The following is a 21437-nucleotide window of genomic DNA, read 5'->3' on the forward strand; positions in this document are numbered from 1 at the left end:
TTACTGTCTAATGATCACCACCCTTCTTCGCCCACTAATGTGAGCTTATCTTGTGCTCTGCTTTCTCTATGAAGGCTCTTTGACCATCATCCATATCGGCACCCCAACGCCCTCGCAGCCGCCGTGCCAGGTAACTCCGAGCTCCGTAAATCCAAAAGCCGCGTACACGTCTCTGGCCCGCTGATTACCTGCCTCCAACCAGATAGGCATTCTCTGCTCCCCAGCCCAATAAATTCCCGCTTCCAGTACTGCACGCACTGCACCTCTCACAGCCCCCCGCTCCGGATCGCGTGCCATCAAAGTCAAATGCCAGTAATCCCTCCCGCGCATCGTCCTCCTTCGCCAATCCGCTGACTGCCGTGCAAACCCTTGCATAATGGGTCGCTCGGCGAGATCTGGGAACGAAAGATCGTCATCGCTAGCCTCCATCTTCGCCGTGCACGTTGGCGGCTCCCAGCAGGCGACGGCAGCGAAATCGCCAGCTTCTACGAGAATGGCGCCTTTGGAGAGCTTCTGGTTGCATCGCGTACAGTTAGAGGTGAAGAGATGCGAAAGGGTAATAGAGCTGGCGGGAATGTTGTAGCTCTCTTCGTTGGTGATTAGGGTGAAGGGATCGGTGAGTCCGGCGGCAGAGTTCACCTTGGCGAACCGCTGGATAGGTGCAAGGGTTGGGCTCGTATGTATTGTGATCGGAATGGCCGTGGGTGGAAGGGCCGTGGGTGGAAGGGCCGTGGGTGGAAGGGCCAAGGAATGTGTGGCATCTGACGGTGTTGACAACCGTGTTAGTGATGCCGGACTCGTTGAACGCGGAGTCTGAATCGCGGTGGTTGCAATGACGCTCTGCTTTGCATCATCGAGTGATGGAGAAGGTATGTCGGGGATAATATTTGTTTCCATAGCCCTAGCTTCTTACGCGGCCCTGCACCACTCTAGGCGGTGGTGACGTTCGAAGAGGATTCCGAGTCCAGGAACAGTAGAAGATAGCAAAGACACGATGCTAGATCAGAGCTCGTCGTTCGTCAGTTGAACATATAGCTAAATGACTCACATTCGGGTGCATGACATATGAAGGGCGTAACGAGAGAGTCCACCGGGCCTCGCTCTAGCTTCGCGTCTAAGGATGTACCCCAATGACTATATAGCTCCTCGTGCAAGTCAGCTACGCGGATGGTAGAGGCTCGTGCAAGTATCTTGTCAACTGCCCACCGAATCTGGCCAGTCGTGCCGACGGCGATATCGCGATGCTTCTATAGATCCAGGGCTTTCTCACTACAGGCGGATAGCAGGATCACGGGCGCACGATCCATTCGAGGACATAATACCGCCAACTTGATTCGATAGAAACTTGAGTCGGTAGCAGAGTGTGCGAAGCGGTATTGCAGGGGAAGAATGATAGCCTGCTGAGCTGCGAGAAGTGAGAGAAACTGCGGGGTAACCGATGATAGCTGCGGAGCACTCCGGTCAGCGCAAGTTTCAATGTTTTCTTTGACCACGCGACTTCACCTCTTGTCGTCTCACCCTTCCCACCAGAACAATGTCATCGTCGATTCAGCGGTCATCGTCATCCATTGGAACAGGTCGAGGCGTTCAAACCTCGGCATGATCCCGTTATGATACACGGCGTTTTCGCGCCAGATGGAAAGCATCCCACACGAACTCGCTGCGAGCTCGACTCAGCCTTTGTTTACTCTCTTCTGAGCACGCGAGTGATAGCGCGAAGCCCGAGACGTTCTGCGGACTGTCCATGCGTCACATGATTCGATTCCAACCGGCGACCAGTGCTGCAAGAGCTGTGTGAGGCGAAAATAAAGAGTCCAGTCCCCGACTCGCATGGCACGATTCATAATGCCCTCGATGGTCACGCTGCCCTCGCACCAAGGCCGCTGAGGTGACAAAAACATGAAGACAATGTTGCCGATAACCAGGTTCGAACTGGTGTCTCTCCCTCACTTGGGCGCTTGTAGGTCCAGGTAGTTGCGAGCAAGTACGGGAGGAAACCTACAAGGCGACAGGTGCGCAGTGGGAAGGGAGCATGCTAACCTCTGCACTATATCGGCTTTGTCTGAATGGTGTTTGTTGTCGAGATCTCAGCATATGCGATATATGTACAGGTTTGTCGGCATTGAGTGAATTGCGCATCTAAGCCTATTTGGCCGTTCGACTCACATCGCTTATATGTGGAAAGCGAAATTGATCTAACTGCCTGTCGTTCCACAGAGCGTCTTTGAGCCGCGAAACTTGTCTAGCTTACATCTTTCATGGCCAACCGCGATAAGATTATGCCTTTCGGCTTGTTCGTTCACGAGTTGCACCACTGATTCGGGCGCCATGAAACAATGCCAGGCGGATGGGGCTTGTTTGGCTAGGCAATGGGAGCGGGCACGGTCACCGATGCATAGATAGATTTTGTTAAGCTGGGAAATAATTTGCGAATCAGCGCAGCAACGAACTTATCTTTGGCTAGAATGCCTCAACGTTCGGCTTCGCAGCTATATAGTCTGATCCACTCAAAATGCATCCGTAGATAGTCCATACTCCTGTCACGTAGCTACGTTGTTCTGGTCCTCCATTACTCGTACCAGATAGCCATGGGGATCCCAAGGTTCTCTGAGGTACCAGGAGCACTGGTGTTAAAGGTCAGACTCGCAAGCGGCGCACCAATCATGCCCGTAGTCACGTCACGTTTCAGAACGGCGATATTGGACGTCACACCATGAGACACAACAACCTTATCCCCGGCCTTGTTGAGCTTAAAGTGGCGAGGAGAGATACCACCTGCTGCAACACGCTGAATGAAGGTCAGGCTTCCATCGGCATTGATTTTATAGGTCGACAGCGAGTCTGATTCCATGGTGAAGGAGTCGAGGCGATTCGAGACAATGACGAAGTTGTTGTCGGGCGAGATGTGAATCTCGCCTGCCTTGGCTGTTCCATTGAGCTCTTTGGTGACGTTGCCACCGAAGGTATCGATGACTCGAGTGGGAGGAGAGAGGTGGAGCAAATCCGGGTTCGAGGTGTAGGTTATGTTGTAGGTGGAGATGGTGTTCGCATTTTCGGCCAGAACAAACAGGTACACAGGAGCTGTACTGCTCGCATCCTCTCCACCGACCGTGGTGTAGAAGACGGCATGCCGTGGAGCCGACCCAGCCGGCGCCTCCATCTCGGCCCCTTTTGTAACTGTGCCGTTGGACGTGATGCTGAAGACACGGATCTTGTCAGCTCCATAGTCAGTAACGACAAGATTCTTGCCAGTGGGATCGAGGATGACTCCGTGACCTCGAGGCACTGCTTGATTATTGGCAGGGCCCGGGGTCTGCAGAGCGTCAAAGGTGATGTTCGTCACGCCGCTGTGAAGGGACCCATTAGCCGCGACATCGTGGATGGTAAGGCCACCACGAATGCCGGAATCTTTCGGACCTCCGAACTGCGCGACGGCAAGCTTCCGGCCCCCGTCAAAGAACTTGCTCTGGACAGGCGAAGCAGAGGTGTTGCGCTGCTGGTAGGCAATGAGACGTCCACTCTCTTCAACATCAAAGGTGCTGACAGTGCCATTGGGAGTGTTCCAGCCCTCGTTCAGACACCAGAGGCGCTGGTTGGCGTAGTCAAGGGAGAGCCAGTTCGGGTTCGGTCCGCAACCATCGGTCTTGTTGATTTCAGACAGAGAGTGTTTACACTCCTTATGATCGAGTCTGACGGTGCGAACGAAGCCGTCGTAGCCGGCAACGAACAAACTTGTGCTGTCCTGGCCGAACGCTCCGGCATAGAGAGTACATGAAGCAGCCAAGCTAAGAACTGCAGTCGTAGAGAGCTTCATTATGTTTGAATTGGATCTTGGTCCGAGTAGAGAATGGGGTTTGTAATGAGTCTGCAACCAAGGTGGTGGAGTAACGAGTGGTAGATAGAGGATAAAATCATCCCTAGGATGCTGTAGCGAATTAAAAAGTGAGCAACATGAGAAAACAAAGAGGCGTAAATCACTGAAACAGCTCAGTGGTGCAGTGAAAGAATTCGGCACGCTGAGCGAGACTGAACAAAGAGAGGATATAGAAAATGACTGGCCTGTACAAACAAAGACTCCTTGAATTCCTCCAGTGGTGATTGGCAGCATGAAATGGGTACCTCGTTGATCTGATTTGGTAGGAGATCCCAAGATCGACAGGTTGGGGGCTAGCGCGGCTTTGTTCGACGGTGTTCCCTGTCTAACCATGTGTTTGAACTCCAGGTGCCATGTCCAGTACCTGGGCACTCGCGGGCCGGGCGCAAGAAGCATACCTCTAATGCACAGCGGGCCTGGTGCTTGAGGCCACCCAAGGGAACGGGATCAGCAACGGAGGCGGTCATCTCGGCGTGATACGAATAGAGCTCTGCTTCTCTTTGCTTCACATCGAGCACGCATGTGTCTCCCTAGTCCGGGGATATTTCTGCGCCGACGTAACGTGACTTTGCTGGAGAACGAGAACAGACTTGTGAACGGGACTCCGTAAACACTACCAGGGAGCAGTGCCGGCGACCTCAGGTCCTCGGATCGCGCCACCCAAGAATACACGCGAAGCACCCGTAAGCCTGACACCAGTACTCAGTCGAGATGCGGATTCGATGATTATGCGTCTCGATTGCCAACTCGGCTGAGGCGAGGGTGAAACAAGACAGGTGAAGTGGCAGGAGAGTTGACAGTCTTGGCGTCCACGGAAAGCGTTCGACACGAAACCTGCATTGCGCTCTTCATGGCTGCTATCTGACATTCTTCCTCCCTACGGAGCATCTGCAGCAGCTTCTTGCTTTGGCCAAGCACGATGATAGCTTGCAGTTGGAGTTGCTCCAATTGCTATGGCTGTGTCAACGACGATCACTTCCCCGTCATGCACTGGCTTGTCGCTCAGCATATTAATTCACGTGCGAGTGTCAAGTCCAATGTCCTTCCAGTTCGCCCCTGCACGCGGCAAACCCTTCCTCTTCTCTCTCCTTAGGTCTTATCGAGTCTTGACGGCGAGCTTGAGCAATACTCTAAAACCATAACCTACCCTTCCCCTATACCTGTACCTGCTCGGACCTCCCAACTCCTACCTCAGTGCGATAACCGATTGCAGCACATACTCCACATCTCCAACTTCTTGATGTCAACTTGTGAGAGGGAGGCACGACCACGATTTGCATCATTTCCCTCCACATCAGACTGGATGTGGTGAGGCGCGTGGCAGTGCAGCATACCAAGCCCATGGCTTGATTGGTCCCGCCCACGCTTAGCGGTGAAGCAGCTCCCGCCAAGTCACACATCCCCGCCGAACCGGCTACAAGTGATTGGTTTTGCACAAGGACCCATTCGAGGCGGCTAAATCGCTCATAGAACTCCGGTACTCTGCACCAGTCGCGGCTCTTGATATCAAGGGAAACCCTAGAATGGAGGGTTCGCTTCTCATACCTCACAACGCCTCGGCGGTCCGCTGCTGCTGGCCCTTTGTCTGTTGAGAGATTTGTAACCCCCCCGGGATATGAACAACCCTGGTGGTCTCCTTGCTCCCGAACAGTCTTCCAGCAAAAATGAGAAGAGACCTCAGCGTCGTACGCCGTGGGCCTGCGACGAATGCCGTCTCCGGAAGCGTAAGTGCGATGGGGTCGAGCCGTGCTCGCCATGTCAGAGATCCGGGCTAGGTACGTCGCCGAATGGTCTACAGCACTGGCGCACGCTTCGCTGACGATAGAGCAGAATGTAGTTATCACTTCCGCCGCCCGGCACCACCACAAACTCAGCGGATCCAGATGCTTGAGGTGCATCTGCGATATGTCCGCTCGTTCTTGCAGGATGCTGCTCGGAAAGTTCCGCCCGAACTTGGCATTGACTTTGAAGATGTGCTGCGGAAGATCAGTTCCGCGGCTCCTGATGTGCCTTCGCCGGGCCATGATGGCGACGTCGTGAGCAGATCTGCGTTCAAGGACCTGTTGGAACCCGACAATGCTTACAACAACATCGTGTCGCCGCTCGATCCCCAGGGGCCATCGCAGTTCTCCTTCATGCTGCAACTCGTCCAGGCAATATCTGGAAGCGGGAATCTGTCCGACAGCGAGTCATCCGTCCTAGAAAGTCTCTTCAGCGGACCTTTGCCTGATATTGACGACATGGACCGCGTCTCACTCCCACCACGACAACTTTCGATGTCGCTGATCGATGCCCTCTTTGCTGGCCAGCATACCATGCCGATCTTCCTGCACGAGCGTTACTTTCGTGACATGGTTGACCTGGTGTACAAGGTACAGTCGTCACATGACGCTATCGATCGTTTTCTTCCTCTGCTGCATTTCACGCTGGCGTTGGGGTACCTGTACGCGAAGCCTGAACATCAAGCTGCAGGCTGTGAGAATGCACATCGAGAGGCTTTCCGACATTATCAGGCTGGGCAAGAGCTGCTTCAGCCCCTCGACATGAGCAGCCTCAATGGACTGCAAACGGTACTCTGCGGCATCGCCTTTTTGATATCAACCTGCCGTCTCACAGTGGCGCATCCCCTCATCGGCGTTGCCTGCTCTTTGGCCCTCCGCCTCGGACTGCACACAAAGAGCGATGGGCTGTCGTCGGAAGAACAGCAGCTCCGCTTGCGGGTGTTTGCTGCGGTGCTCCACGCCGACCTCTATGCGAGTCTTGTCATGGGGCTACCAACATTCCTGCATCCCCAGAAATCTAGCTTGGCTCTTCTCGACGAGCTTGCCTTGGCGGCATACCACCAACGCGACTGGTACACTGCTTCGACAACGGCGCAGGTACAGCTTCTGGTGTTAGCCAAGGCCATCGGAGACTCCATGATGTCGGCCGAGGGATCGGAAACAGGTGGTTCCAGCAACGCTTACGTGGGGATCAAAGATGCAGCTGCGCGCTTGCGAAGCTGGAGAGATGGGGTCCGACCTCTGCTGTATCAGCTCGAGACGAGTGAGCCGGCTACAGTGTAAGTGTCGTTTCCAATCCCTGCGTGGCGATGCTGATCGGGGCAGCTTCAAATATGAGCTTGAAATGCTTTACAATTTCAGCTGCCTCGTCCTCTGGCGCCCATCATTGCTCGACCTATGCAATAAGGTCAATATGGGTAAAGCTTTCGATCTCGCCAGCTCAGAGGTGACTTTTGCTGGTGCTTGTATCAGATCAGCCTCGGCGACAACTTCGAGATCCAGAGAGCTGGCACAGAACGGAAGCTTGAGCCCCGTTTCCTGGCCCGCAATCTACACCATCTTCTTGTCTTGCGTGTTTCTGACGGCTCTGTTGCCTCTCGATGACCTTGCAAGCGGACTTGATGACATGTACCGACCATTGACAGAGGGCTTGAAGTTGCTTGTCGAGTGCAGGTGCGGAGACGCAATCGCATCTTCTTCTTTTCAGGTCTTGAAAGTAGGTAAACCAGTGGCCAAACATCCAACGCTTACTGATCAACTTCAATAGATGATGATCAGCAGACTACCGGATGCTCAATCCATCGACGTGGACGGTATTGAAGCCTCGGCTTCGGGGTCATGCGGCGACCATCAGCAAGACATCGATATGGGAGAGCATGCACCCGGCAGACAGGACGATATTCTTTCACTTTTGAATGCCAGAAGCCAGGAAACGGTCTCGATCGGGACAAAAAGTCGTTCTCCTCCTAGCATGCAGTAGCGTCTGGGACACAGGAAGGCCGTTGCCCGGTCCCATCAAATCACACGGTGGTGGTGGAACAATTGTTTATTCATTCATTGCTTCATGCCGACTGTTTCGGCAGTCAATCTGTTGGGGGTTTGTCAATTGGGGGAACGTTGCCATGGCACGATTTCCATGCACCGCGACCACGGTTGCCATTCCGATCCGCTCGTTGCAATTGCTCAAGGTATTCAGCCTTCTTCGCCTTCCGGCCCTGCAAGTGCGTGGTGTCCACCTTCCGATATGCAAGTTCTTCGATCATTTCCTGAACAGTCATATGGAGATACTGAGGAGAAGGAGGTGCTCGTCGCTTCTTAGGCTTCTCAACAGGACCCGTAGGGGCTGGCGGCAGCGGCCGCTGGACGAGCCCGTAGCCAGGCATCGGCATTGGAAGGCCGGGGTGAGACCATTGCGGCGGAGCTTGATTCATCGCGCCCGGCCACTGATCCGAGGACTGGTACATTGGGACGTACGTTGGCACCATGATCAGTTGCTGGTTCAATGATCCTCGACGAAAATCTGCAAACGCCTCGGGTTGAGGTATTTGAATTGGCGCATATGGGTCCTGCATGAACCCAGAAGACAGCCGACGGTCAGCTGCTGGGTTGGACATTGGCTGCGGTAGCCTGAACCCTGGTGTCCGTGGATCAGCCATGTTGGCGATTTGACTCATACGGGACCTGAACTCATCGGCGGGCGGTGTTGTAAGGTACGTTTTCCCGTAGGGGGTCGTCGGGAGCTCGCCGGGTCTCTGGTCGCGGTCGCGAAATGGGCCCTGTTCTTCGCCCATACCGGCTGTGATCATAGCCGGCGTCTTCTCGGTTTCTGCAGGGTTGGGTGGCAGGTAGTCATTCCTCGAGGTGTAAGCCGTTCAAATAGTTGCCGAAACCACGTTATCTGGCGTCTCATATCACGCTGACAGTCTCAGGGGCTGTGGAATTTCGCGCAAAATAAAGCTGCTACACTCGTTCACGTCCACTGTCTGCCTTGCGGAGGCGGAGGTTATACGAAAGGAAAGTCACATCTGGCCTCTGCGGAGGCATGGGATAGGCATCTCCCGCTGGACTTGGCAGGCGGTAATGCGGCAACGTCGCAGGAAGAGGGGTTGGGCGGAAGGCCGTGGCACGTTATTGGCATTGCTCATTATTCTCACACGTGCCAAAGCGGTCAGAGGGGATGCTCCAACGACAGGCCCGGCCTACGGCACCCAAGAGGCTTGGGAGGGCTTGGGACTTCTCGGCGCCTGAATCGTTCCGCTGGGGAGAGTTTTCGGGATGGCTGATGAATAATTGGATGCTTACTCCGTACCGCGGCGGTGTTAAGGGCTATGTCTCCACTTGCAGCCTAGCTTGACAATGCACAAGAAATGGCCTGATCTCTTCGTCTGCCGAAGGAGTCAGTGGCCACGCGGCCTCAGGAAGGGTGAGTCTCTGTGATCACACGCCTCCCGTACCCGATAACAACGCATCTCCAAGTCGATAGCCTGGTTTTCTAAAGTACATTGCCATGCTGCCAATGCGGAAAGGGTTCTGTCGAGCCCTTGTCCCGGGCTTGGCATTCGACGTATCCATTTCCGAGCAAGGGTAATGATATACAGCTGTGGCGGATTCCAACTCTGACTCTCCGGTGCTCATGACCTTTCGAGGCAGGAACTCGTTCTTGCAGGGTGATCTGGTGACTTCTGTCTGCACCGAGGCATCCGTGTATCGAGAAGCAGTGACTGGGCTCGGAGACACATCTGCGGCCGCCCCAGACGGTGTTGCTGGAGATGCCGACGGCACTGTTGGTAGCATTCTCCCAGCAGCTGTATTGAGAGACCATCTTCTCGCAGATGGCGCGGACACCAGACTTCGTGTCCTCCTAGAGACCGGCCGTCCCACGTTGCTAGCAGCATAGGTCTGACGCCGAACTAGGGTAGGTGGATCAGCTTGCGAATGTGTAAAATTACTGTCTTTGATCATCATCGTCTCAGGTGCGCTCCTACGATGAGTCGTATCGCGTGCCGATCGGAAGTCTGTTATTTTGTCGTTCTTGTCGAAAGCGCAGAATTCATCGTTATGGAGGAGAGTGACCTGCAGTGTCTCGAAGTCTCGAGTCTGGCCGCCGACCGGAAATAGCCAATCCTGAAGTGTCTTTGGTAAGTTATGTCCATCTTGTAGGCAATTGTCAGTATATCAACTGTTACCAAAGCGAAGTAGCCTCAGCTGACCTTGGTGGAAATCTCCTGCCTTGTCCTTCCAACAGATGTAGTAGCGATCAAAGGCACCGAAAGCATATACGAGGATGCGAGAAACTTTGTCGAGGTCCAAACCTGCTGGCTTATTTGCATGGTTCATGACATTGCCCTCGTTGAGCGGCACATTGTTGAACTGGTATGGTGAACTGCTGCAGGCTTTTGTTGAACCGGAATCATGGCCCCTGCAACGAACAATATATTTTCTACTGCCATACCTCCTGCAGAGTTGTTGGTGTTTGGCATTTCAAAAACATAGACATTGAGTGTCGCAGCGCTGCACCCTGATCATACGACGACTCTGTGGAGCACAAACGCACAGATGAAAGTCGTAAAGAAACATCACCTGATGGTTTTCAGAACCGAGTTATTTGGCGAAGAGATTGACCCATAACCGAGGCCTTGAAGTCGTTCACGTCTCAGCCTTTGGTCACTGCTCGTTGCGAGGAATCCCAGTCGAGAGCAGATGCAACCGACCTCTCCGGCGAAGTCTTAAACAACGAGTTGTCTAGCATTTTCTAGGTTTCTCAATAGCCCGCGCTAAGACCATATCTTTATTGTTGTGAGGTATACGTCTGCAACTGTACAGTGCTGGGTAACGGCGACACTCTGTAGACAACGGATCGCATCCCAAGATTCAACCCTGTTATCGCATTTTCACAATGCTCTTCATGCTGCTCGAATGACCAAGAGACTTCCAGGGCCGAGCCTGTCCGCCAATGGTGGTTGCTAAATTGAATCCGCGATGTCCCGCTGGACCGTTTTGTGCCGATCACCCCACTGCGTTACGGGCTGCCGGTATTCTCGAGAGACGAGGCGCTACCGGTATGTTTCCGCTGGACTAACCACTAGCTCGGTGCCTCTCCACGTTTACGACGCTTCTCTACGCGCCAGAGTTCCACCTCTAGCACTCGCGTCCCCTTGGGTACCTTGTCCTTCAGGCCATTGTCGTCCCTATCAAAGTACAGTGACCAGGTGGAATCGTCCTGCCGAACGGCAACAAAGCCTTCCCAGCCTTCGAGTGTCATCCTCCGGTCCTGTCGAGTACAGTCAAAGGGCCCGGTGATATGTGGCTGAGCGTTGACCCGGACACCATACTTGACTTCATAGGTGTGTTTGTCGACATAAATCCAGTTCATAACGGGAGGGTCATCGCTTATTGATGTGACATGACCTTCGTAATTAGAGTCGGGATAGGGTAGAAAGTAGCCGGTGCAAAGGTGCTTCGGGTCTTCCTCATCTTCGCTTGTAGCAGTGTCGATAACGAGCTTGCTATCTCTCAACACGATCGGTCTTTGGTTGAGTGTCGTCGCCCAACCGGTCCGCTTCACGCACGTCGCAATCAGGTTGCAACGTCGAGCTCGGTGTGCTTCCCTGCGATCCTTCTGCTGTCCTTGTCGAACAGCTTCCTGAGTCGCCAGCAGTGATGGGCAGGTGGTGAGCGCAACCAGCATAGACAAAGCCATGCTTGCAACAGTGTTGAAGCCCTAGATGGCGTGATGGTCGTTCTGGCACAGTTTTGATAGACAAGACTCGCTTCTAGCTCTCTTGTGCAGAGTAGTACTCCTCACCACAGGATCAAACGGTACTTCTCTCCAGCCCCGGTTTCACACATCAGGTGATTAGATGTGCTAGTATCGCGGTAGGATACGAAATTTATACAGCGATGGATCTGCAGTTGAGTCAGGGTTGTTTGAGGCCGGCTGCTGTATTGGCACTGTGTTTCAGATTGCGTTCCAGACCCTTTCGGTGTTTGCTTCCGCTTCGCCAAGCTTAGCCCCGTCTGTACGCAATGAAGATGCGGAAGGGTATAAAGGTGTAATGGACGTGCAGTCAACAGAACAACATCATCAACCACTCGACTTATCAGCCTCCATCAGCCTAAACGACAGCCAATAACACCACCTACAACCCATCTGTATATTCAAGAGCAAAATGGCCACCACTCTGAGTAACACCAACATCCGCACCAACGACGCCGGCTACTCCAGCGGCAGCGATGATGGTCAGGCAGCAGGGGGTCGCAAGAGCTTGGCCGCCTACCAGCAGAACGGCCAGCAGCCCTCTCAGCCTTTCGCTAAGCCTCCCAGCTCAGACAACCTTGGTCAGGCAGCAGGTATGAAAGCTCTCGGTCTCCATATCCCGACCGTGTACTTATGCGTGTTACAGGCAGCCTTCTCAAGGGCGCAACAGACGATGACGGCAAGCTCAAGAATGCCGGGCTGATGGTTGGCATCAAGCTCGATCTAGAGGCCGAGGTGCACTTGACCGCGAGAGTGCGCGGTGACATCGTTATCGGTCTGTACTAGGAGCAGCTGGACTGGATCTGATGCAGGAAGGTGGCAGTCGAAGCCAGTCGAGTGGCCCCGCTTGGCGTCGAGAGGTCCAAAAGACATTGTTTTTGGACTAGCGTCAAGCTAAACTGATTCGGCAAAGTGAGGCCCGGGGCATAAGAGACGTTGATGAGGCAAACAGGCGTGACTCGCCCTGACTCACTCTGAAGTGGTCTCAAAGGGCACTGACGAACACCATGTATTACTGGGCTGGTCCCGCAACGAAGTCATGTGCATACTCGACACCACCTGAGAAGCCTCCGCAATGGATTTATCGTAGAGAGACGCTTTCTACGTTTCGCTGAGATGGTCCCCCGATCGCTGCGTACAAGTGCCGGCGTATGCTTCGACTGTCGGAAACATCGCTCGCTGCCAATGACATACACACCAGGCGATCCATCGGCTCTAGTGATGTCCAACTTGTGGACAGCACATGGCCAGTATCAGCACCAGGGCCCATGTTCCGCGCATGAACGATGGAGAAGGTTGGGAAGAGCTGCAGAAACATCACGAAAGTCCTGATCATGAAAGTGAGAATGGCAGGTTTGCCGCTGAGAACCAGCATTTAGAGACGTGCAGGACCAAGCCGAAGGAGATCCCATCAGGGGCCAGCCAGACCACTGGATGTGAAAGGTGCGATGTTGTGTGAATGCGGTTGCCCGAGAGGGGGAGAGAACATTGGCGCAATGCGCAGATGGTAGTCTGGCCTGGTACCCGCTAGTTGAGATTGAGGTCATCGCCAACCAATACGTAGCGATTCGATCGAAAGTGCGGGCAGCAGATAGACACTCAAATCTGCGTGAAGACTGTCGGCCAACTCTGTAGTCTGTCAAACCTGACTGTCAACCAACTTTGGCGCCTGCAGAAATGGGTGAAAGGTGCTAAAGAGCGAGGCTGTGGTCTGTTGCCCGAGGGCAACGCACTCGACCCTCTATGGACTTCTATCAACTGCGGTCCATCTGCGCTTACCGGGGCTTCTGTCCCGCTGATTGGAGCTTTGACCGCCCCACATTCTATGGCTTGCACTTCGCACTGGGAGATTTCTGCTGCCATCTTCAATGCCCCAGAGGTGAACCGGTGGCTCTACTTCCACGGCATCTTCCTTCGATTCTGTACGTGCTCCTTCGGCTCGCCACAAACCATCTGGAACCGGTGGTTCTTGATCGGCTTCGGAAGACCTGTGACTGAAACTCCGCAGCATAGTCTGAGGCCGCCAAGGGTCACCAAGACTGAAGCCTTCAGGAGAGTCGGCTCCAACAATGCGGCGACTAGCCAAAGCCGGCGACTGGCCCAGGCGAGGCGAGTTCAGCCCAAGTGGATTGGAGCCACCTCTCAGATGCTCCGTGGATGCAATGATCTTCATCTGGAACGCCTGCGCGATGCCCGTATCGAGTGATCCTCGTCGAGAGGTCGGTGTCTTGGTCTCCGCAACAATAGATGTAGGCCGCCGGACCGCCATAGTCAAGGACGAAGTTCCAATGTCATGCAGCGCAGGAGCTCCCGTCATGATCCGGATCAATGCATTACAGCATGCTTGATGGGTTACCAATATCAGGACTACTTCTTCGTCCGACTCATCGCCATAGTGGTCGATCATGTTCTGAAGACCATTGCCGACGCGACGATGCATGAGACCCCACTCCTCATCCCACGTACTGCCATCGGCCCATTCTTCGGTGCTGTCCCAGTCAAAATCGATGTTCAGGCAAGCGTCTCGAGCATGTGCCACAAAGCCGGCAGGGATAGCATCTGTGGGTGCGAGTGCATATGTTGGGACCGGGGGGCTATAGCCATTGCTGGCAGTTCTGAGTCTATTTGGGCGTCCACTGCTGGGAACGTCTGAGAAGTGGCGCGCTCTTTTGGACAGTTGCTGTCGTAGGCCGGTTTTCTCGTGGATGGGAAGAGCGTTTGCCTCCTGTACCTTATCACTCCAGTCGATTGCTTCGAGCTCCTGAAGTGGAGCCCCTGCGATATCTGCGCCTTTGATGTCTTCTGCTGGTCTTCGAAGATAATCCTTGGCAGTTGCTAACAGCTGGGAGGACGGAGCGGGAGGTATTGTTTTCTCGAAGTAGCCAGCTGAGCGCCACTCTTCAAGAAAACAGTCGAGCTTAAGCGTGGGTTTCTCGGGACGGGGTGAGTGCTCCTCGCCTTCGATGTCTTCTTCTCTGATCTCATTTTCAAGCCGCGAGCCATGCCGTACGGTCGGCACCGACAGTCGACCAGGCCGAGGGTCTGGTTCGCGCAGGCCAGCACTAAGCGCGATCGAAGTCTGAACACATCGGAGGTAGGGCGATGAGTGTATAATGACTTTCCGTCGTTTAGGAGGCGAAGTCGAACCATCTTCGTCTAGCTTCTTGGTGATGTCAAGAAACTGCAACTCATTCGCTATCCTTGAACCGAGCATTTGACATTGTAGCCAGCCGCCATATGAAAGGGGCGTGTCGTAGGGCTTCTCGGCGGTATCTCTCCAACTCTTGTCGGAAACATCGAGGCGAGCGCCGTGCCTGACCGTGTCAGAGCTCGTTTGATACAGACTGAATTATCTTACCTCACAATGGCCACAACCGCCGGCTGCTTGGCCATGGTAAACGTTACCGGTCCATGATCGTACTGCTGGAGTCAGACGCGTGCTCACGTCGGAGATGGATCATGCGAGCTTTCAAAGCCTCATCGCAGATCTACAATGGCGATGATCCAGAGAAAAGGCTGCAAGTTTTATCTGTCTTCCACCTGGCATCGACATGCGCCATACAAGTTCTCGATGTTTTCCCACCCCGCCCCGGAGTTAGCGGCGGATTCGGAAGATCAGCTACAAACGGAAATCTGACCGCGGGCAGAGCTACGGTGAGCCCTTTACGCCATGAGCCTCATTTTCTTACCGTTGAGATGTTTCCCACGGACCGGAATGCCGCATCATGAGCTCGCCAGAATCGGCCATACTTGCACACCACAAGAGATGACGTGGGGCCAAATATCATGAAACATGTCCTCCTTGCATCGTACTTGAGTAGCAACCTACACTGTGGCACACGAGCCGTCCGGCCAGCCAATGAAAGAATTGGTTAGTACCATGCACGTTAGCGGTACCGGAAGGCGTAACTTTTTCGGGGGGCTTGACGGCATAACGACTGATCGACTGATCAACAGCCCTCATCTCTGCTCGAAGTTTGCTTCTGCCGTCAATAAACCTGGTAAGGATAACGGCCGTTTTGGCACTGACAAAAGTAAGCAGCTCAATGCCTTGCCTCCATCTCACACTCCCCAGGCACATACAGCCTCAGCTTCCCTAGAGACTGATGGTTTGGCGACCTTTACCGACGAGCTCGGGTTTTATTCAGCACACAGCTCTCGCCTAACTTTCACGTTCATCAAGATCGAGCAAGTATCCTGGCGAGCGCTCAGAGGGATCGACTTAGTTCAGCCACTAGCTCCAGGACAGCCTGTTTCAAGATGCCGCGTCTAGCATGAAACTGGCATGGCGTAAGAAGCCGGCATCTCAATCTCCTGCAACGACTCCTCTGCCATGCATCTCACCGAGCTCGACTTTGCCCTTTCTGAAACCCCTTCGAGCCTCCTCCCCACGAAAACTGCCCTCGCTCTCGTTTCGAGAGGCTTGACATCTCCACCCCGGTCCCAGTTCAAGATCCGCACCGCTGCATGTGGCCAAAGTTCTCGCTACTATCTCGCTTAAAGTGGTCATCAGCGTTGCCAATTTTACTTTGCCCTAAGCACCAAATAGTCACGTCGAGCATTAATCTCTCTAACGGCGATTGAAAAACGCCTTGGTCGGAGGTGTGGCATATGCGAAAGAAATCATGGCCAACTTTTGTCCGGTTTAACACCTGGTCTAGCTGGGATGATATTCTGCAGCCATCCAGCTCCACTTCTCAGCATCTTCCCGCCTGGCCCTCGACAGCCATCGACCTGCAAGTCCATATACTTCCTGTCTCTTTACTTTTCCCGTTCCTTGGACGTTTGATGCACTCAAGTCTCTTGTAACACTTGTCGTTTTCTTCTTGTCTTTCTTTCATTACATTCCAAATACCTTCATTCACGACTCCTCCCGGTGAGACGAACCACGGGCCACATTCGACCAGGGCGCCCTTGATAACCTGCGACACTTTCGGCACCTCGGCAGCTCGTTCTCCGCACAGCCGTTGACCGCAACTCGATCTTATAATGTTCACGAGCCTCGCGTGAAAACCACACTCTACAGCCTCATGTCGACCCTTCTCGACAAGACTTCGCTACCACTATGGCTCTGGATTGTCATCATCGCGGTCGGCTCACTATGCCTGATCGGCGGTGTCGGGGTAATAGTGGTGTGCATGCTAAGGCGGCGACGAAGCATTGGTAGTAGCGTGGCAGATTTGCCCACCAGGAGGGTCACTGTTCGGCGAGGGCGAGTGGTGCCAGCATCCCACTATTTGTCCTTGACCGGCTCCAAGTTTGGCTTGAATGCTTTCGAAGATGACGCACGGACCACCCGGAGCAAGAGTCCCTTTGAGTGGTGGAATACAATCAAGGAAAAGCGAGCGCACCCACACGACGACGATAGCTACCTGGAGGCCAGTCCGGAGGGAAAGTCACACTCTGATGGCATCTACACCCGCAACGAATATGCTAGGTCACAAACCAGCCTGAATCAGGAGAAGGATGCCATTGCAGACGTTCAAGAAGTTGAGCCTGCGGAACCATCACCAACACTGAGCCGATCCGCTCGACACACATCGTTCTCCAGACCCTTCCATCCTGAGCAGCAAGAAGACCCCTCGTCTCCAGCATGGTCACACAAGCCCCACGGTCGTAATCTCTCAATGATCAAGGAAGCTTCGCCACACAATTCGATGATATCGTCCAGGTCGCTAGAGCGGCGCTCTTCACGACTGTCCATGTATAATCCGGGAGAACCCACTCGGCAGGAGCGGAGGTCGAACAATCAGCACTCGGGGGGCAAGATGCGGAATATCGCCTCGCAGCATCAAAATCCAAGCCCAACCAATAACTTTGGACGTCAGAGTCCTCCTGGTACCTGGAGACCCAGCCCACCCCAATCCCAGCGACCCAGTCCGCCGAATTCCCGACGGCCCAGTGATCAATCGCAGTACCTTCAATCCAGTAGCCAGAGCCGCCGTTCAAGCAATCATTCCCAGACGCAAGTCCCTGTTGATCAGAGCCGCCAATTATCCAACCAGTCCCGCGAGTCTCTCCGTCGGCAGAACCGGCCCACGCCGATTCCTATCGACTCAGCCGGTTCTCTCCCACAAACCCAGCATCAGCAACAATATCAGTCTCGCTCCGATGAAGTTCCACGTCCAGTCGCTTATCGCGGTTCTCGCCACAGCCTTGGCGAGCAGGAACCCGCTCGTAGCGATAGCAATGGTAGTGGCGCGCTTTCTAAGCGTAGCTCTCTCGTTTCTCGCCATGACAGTATGACCGACCACACGGAGCTCAGTCGTAAACCGTCGAGGCCCAAGTCTCTGGTGAATAACCAACATGACCAGGGACCGGAGTACTGGGCTGGCAGAGCCGAAATGATGCCGCAACACGATAGCGGAATGCCGCAAAAACCGACAACTCCCACCACGCCTACAGCACCGACAAGCTCTGTTGCACGGACTCCCAGCCGGAAGGGCAACGTGCTAAGAAAAAAGAGCCTTAAGAGGCAGCAAGTTGTGAGCTACGTGGGAACTTGAGGCCGACATGAGGTGCGCTGCGCGCGCTATCGACGACCTATCCGAGACTGCCATTATCATTCACCTTAAGCCTATTTCGATTTGCATACTTTCCGCCTGCTTGCCATTCACACGCTGAAGCGCGACGTTACATATGACGACTGTGACGACACACTCCCATTGCAGAATATTTCTCCCTACAACGCATTGTTAAGCCAATTACCATCCATTTTTAATTTCTACTATACACACAACAATATGCGGGAACAGCTTCCTGCCAGGGGAGGATTTTGGGAGGGTCCAGAATCGACTCGATTTTGGCAACCCCCAGCGACGAGTTGCGTTCAACGAGCCTACAGGAGATTTGGGGAGTTGTTGAGGCGGTGGCTCCAGACTGAGATGAGAACTCAGGAGATAGCAACGAGATAGTTTTTACAAAGCCTGAGTCGAAACATTTACCCGGATCCAGACCCATCATTTCGCGTATTGCTGTGTTCGTCCCTCATCAGCAATGCGTGCTGTCCCAACCGATCGATACAGTCGCCGGCAAACAGCCACCAATGGCCCTCAGGCCGATTCCGATTACCCTCCCCCAGCATGACCCCTGCTCTCCAGCTCGAACTTGCCGGGAGAGAAAATGTCCAGCGCTCGAGCCATCTCACCGCACTAATTGTCACAATTCCTTCAATGCATTGCTCGCCTGACAAACGTAAATAAGCTGCCCATCTCCAACTTCTGAAACGCGGCCCCTCGTGTCCGGGGCCCATCCCCCGTCAGCATGAGTGTCGCAGAATGCGACTCTTGGCTATCGCCCCCTCGGGCCCTTCCACACTGAACCGAACCGTTCCCGCTCCACCCCGCGACTGCCGCCGATGTCACCGTTGGGTGGAGGGGCAAGTTAGATGCTACTGTTGCAGCCCCTTTGCAGCCTGCTGCCGTGGCAAGGTGCTGCTGCCCCTCGACCCCAAGAGAGAGGTCCGTGCACAATCGACTGCCGAGACGTCGTTTGGTTTGTTGGTGGGCGGGGTTCAACTTGAGTGTGCAGGGACGTGGGTAGATAGGTGGAACGGGTTCGCAGCCCGATGACAGAGTCTCATCGGGGAGGGCGTGAAACAGATGATGTTTACCTTTTGATCTTGGTTGCGGTTCTTCGTGTCGCTGATGCTGGTACTGGTGCTGGTGCTTGAAGCACAGGCCACACTCGCTGGCGGTTGCCTGCTTGAGGGGTTGACGAGCGGCGAGAGCGGTGAGGAATGGAATACCTGGTTAAGGATGGATGGAGCACCTGTTTCCGGCAGATACGAGTGTGGCTCTGCAAGTTTTTCTCCAGTCGGTCGACTTCTACATGATTCGTGTGCTCTACTGGGGAACACATGAATATTTGCTGTAGCGGCGAAATTGACGGCGACCCTATGGAGGTTTTACTGTAGCGATGCATCCCGAAACAACGTACAATCGCCTGCACGTTTTTTTGACTTGATTGTCTTTATTCCATACAGCATTGTTGAAAACAGGTTTTGTCGGGTGACACAGAACCTTTGCTGTGCCAAGTAATTCACTGCCTGAATATAAATATCACTTCTCGATAAGAGGCGCCAGCCACATACGATTGCACCCGAATTGAACACACTTGAGCAGAGTGTAGGTCGCTAGGATACTCCGAGGACTGTTGGCAGCTATGACTTGTCTGCTTGTGACTTTAGATATATTCAGCATGGAAGATGTAGCAAACTGGGAACATATAATGTGATCCTACGACTCCGCGCTATGATATAAACCGGGCTCGTGTAGGGGCCGTATTGAACAGCAGTCCGTTAAACTGCATCAATCCGTTGGACAACCATGGCGGTCGCAGCGCCCCCTCCGTTGCAGATGGCGGCGACACCATATTCTCCAGGCTTAAGTTGGTGCAAGAGGGTAGTGAGAATACGCGAGCCAGAGCTGCCAAGTGCGTGTCCGAGTGAGATGGCACCACCAAGAGGGTTTACCACCGCGTTTTCGAGGCCAAGAATCTATTCATTGATTAGTACGCGTCAAGAAAGGGCCGTGGAGAGAAGCGTTACCTGTTCGTTGGCCTTGATGACTGCTGCAAAAGCTTCATTGAATTCCCAGACTGCAACATCGTCCTTCGTAATGCCAGCGCGCTCCAAAGCAATGGGCACAGCCTTAGCAGGTGCCACCGGAAAATCAACAGGGTCGATGGCAGCATCGGCACTGCTTACGATCCGGGCAAGGACGCGGCTGTCTTTGCCGTACTGTTGAGCGATTTCTTTATTTCCCAGCACCAGAGCGCTGGCACCATCGTTGAAAGTGGACGAGTTGGCGGCAGTCACGGTACCGGTACCGTCTCGGACAAAAGCAGGCTTAAGACCCGCGACCTTGTCCTTCTTCAGATTGTCGTAGCCCTCGTCTCTGGTGATGGTGACGTCGCCCTTCTTTCCTTTGACAGTCACGGGTGCGACTTCATCGGCGAACTTGTTGTCCGCCCATGCAGCCTGTGCACGCTCAAACGAGCGGATCGCATACTCGTCCTGCGCCTCGCGCGAGACCTTGAACTTTTTGGCCGTGTTCTCGGCACAATTACCCATGTGGAACTGATTGTAAACGTCCCAAAGACCATCCTTGATTAAGCCATCTTCCATCTTGACATGGCCAAAGGGTGGGTTCTGCGCGGCTCGTGGCAGGTAATAAGGCACACGAGACATTGACTCCATTCCGCCAGCAATCTGTGCCTCAGCAAGTCCGAGTTGGATGTTCTGTGCAGCAATTGCAACAGCCTTTAGGCCAGAAGCACAGACTTTGTTGATGGTCACGGCTTCGACAGAGGGCGGCAGGCCGGCGAAGATAGAAGCTTGTCTCGCGGGTGCCTGGCCCACGTTGGCTGCGAGGACATTGCCCATGTATACATCTGTGATCTTGGAAACGGGAACCTTGGATTTCTCCAGGGCAGACTTGATGGCAACTGCACCGAGTTCGGGAGCAGACATGCTCATGAAGGAGCCATTAAACTTGGCCGTAGGTGTGCGGGACGCTGACAGAATGTAGGCCTCTTGGACTTCTCTTCGGGCCGAGGACGTGGTACTGAAGTGGCCCCGAAGCTGGGACAAGCGGGCTGTAGAGGATGCGTTGGCAGTTCGAGCGGCGGCTCGCGCAGAGCCGGCAAGGGCAGGCATGGTCGGCGGAGAAATCTGGGCGAGGATGGTGACAGTTGGGGCAACCCTTGTCGAAGGAATTGAAATCAGCTGGACTGCAGGCACAGTATAATGCAAAGAGAATTAAAGTGAGAAGGAGGTTATTGTAAATAAGGGCATGAGGACGGGTATTTGCGGTTTACTAGTATGCATGTGAGAGGCTTGCGGGACCTGCCCCGAAAAGCTCCCCGCATCCTCGGCTCGTCGGAGGCCGCGTAGGGAACGGGAGATCTCAGAGCGGAAAAGAGTAGCCTTGCCAGTACCGCCGCCACAGCCTCGCCGCCACGCCCAGTCTGCGCCTTCCGCCCCTCTTGTACGTCGACTAGGGTGACAAAGACAGCACACGAC

At 54.1% G+C, this 21437-nt stretch overlaps 8 protein-coding genes and 1 non-coding gene across 9 annotated transcripts; 3 read left to right on the forward strand and 6 right to left on the reverse strand.

Annotated features, from left to right (window-relative positions):
- Positions 1-66: 66 nt before the first annotated feature.
- HMPREF1541_02940 (uncharacterized protein) lies at positions 67-897 on the reverse strand (the record flags this gene model as incomplete). Its single annotated transcript, XM_008717295.1, has 1 exon — positions 67-897. One exon carries the CDS (start codon positions 895-897, stop codon positions 67-69), a length of 831 nt encoding a protein of 276 aa, XP_008715517.1.
- A 1015-nt stretch (positions 898-1912) lies between these two features.
- Positions 1913-2057, reverse strand: HMPREF1541_02941. The gene has a single exon. It is a non-coding gene; the product is annotated as a tRNA-Gly (tRNA).
- A 512-nt stretch (positions 2058-2569) lies between these two features.
- HMPREF1541_02942 (uncharacterized protein) lies at positions 2570-3814 on the reverse strand (the record flags this gene model as incomplete). The annotated part of the gene is made up of 1 exon (XM_008717296.1): positions 2570-3814. The coding sequence occupies one exon, from the start codon at positions 3812-3814 to the stop codon at positions 2570-2572; it is 1245 nt and encodes a 414-aa protein (XP_008715518.1).
- A 1815-nt stretch (positions 3815-5629) lies between these two features.
- Positions 5630-7636, forward strand: HMPREF1541_02943 (uncharacterized protein; the record flags this gene model as incomplete). Its single annotated transcript, XM_008717297.1, has 4 exons — positions 5630-5649; positions 5712-6935; positions 6982-7372; positions 7424-7636. 4 exons carry the CDS (start codon positions 5630-5632, stop codon positions 7634-7636), a joined length of 1848 nt encoding a protein of 615 aa, XP_008715519.1.
- A 3102-nt stretch (positions 7637-10738) lies between these two features.
- Positions 10739-11356, reverse strand: HMPREF1541_02944 (uncharacterized protein; the record flags this gene model as incomplete). Its single annotated transcript, XM_008717298.1, has 1 exon — positions 10739-11356. One exon carries the CDS (start codon positions 11354-11356, stop codon positions 10739-10741), a length of 618 nt encoding a protein of 205 aa, XP_008715520.1.
- Positions 11357-11825: 469 nt separating this feature from the next.
- On the forward strand, positions 11826-12199 carry HMPREF1541_02945 (uncharacterized protein; the record flags this gene model as incomplete). Its single annotated transcript, XM_008717299.1, has 2 exons — positions 11826-12006; positions 12060-12199. The coding sequence occupies 2 exons, from the start codon at positions 11826-11828 to the stop codon at positions 12197-12199; spliced, it is 321 nt and encodes a 106-aa protein (XP_008715521.1).
- A 955-nt stretch (positions 12200-13154) lies between these two features.
- Positions 13155-14806, reverse strand: HMPREF1541_02946 (uncharacterized protein; the record flags this gene model as incomplete). The annotated part of the gene is made up of 2 exons (XM_008717300.1): positions 13155-14727; positions 14772-14806. 2 exons carry the CDS (start codon positions 14804-14806, stop codon positions 13155-13157), a joined length of 1608 nt encoding a protein of 535 aa, XP_008715522.1.
- Positions 14807-16443: 1637 nt separating this feature from the next.
- On the forward strand, positions 16444-17919 carry HMPREF1541_02947 (uncharacterized protein; the record flags this gene model as incomplete). The annotated part of the gene is made up of 1 exon (XM_008717301.1): positions 16444-17919. One exon carries the CDS (start codon positions 16444-16446, stop codon positions 17917-17919), a length of 1476 nt encoding a protein of 491 aa, XP_008715523.1.
- A 1793-nt stretch (positions 17920-19712) lies between these two features.
- On the reverse strand, positions 19713-21071 carry HMPREF1541_02948 (uncharacterized protein; the record flags this gene model as incomplete). Its single annotated transcript, XM_008717302.1, has 2 exons — positions 19713-19910; positions 19962-21071. The coding sequence occupies 2 exons, from the start codon at positions 21069-21071 to the stop codon at positions 19713-19715; spliced, it is 1308 nt and encodes a 435-aa protein (XP_008715524.1).
- Between the last annotated feature and the right edge of the window lie 366 nt (positions 21072-21437).

This window comes from Cyphellophora europaea (genome assembly GCF_000365145.1).
Source record: "Cyphellophora europaea CBS 101466 unplaced genomic scaffold supercont1.3, whole genome shotgun sequence".
Taxonomy (NCBI): domain Eukaryota; kingdom Fungi; phylum Ascomycota; class Eurotiomycetes; order Chaetothyriales; family Cyphellophoraceae; genus Cyphellophora; species Cyphellophora europaea.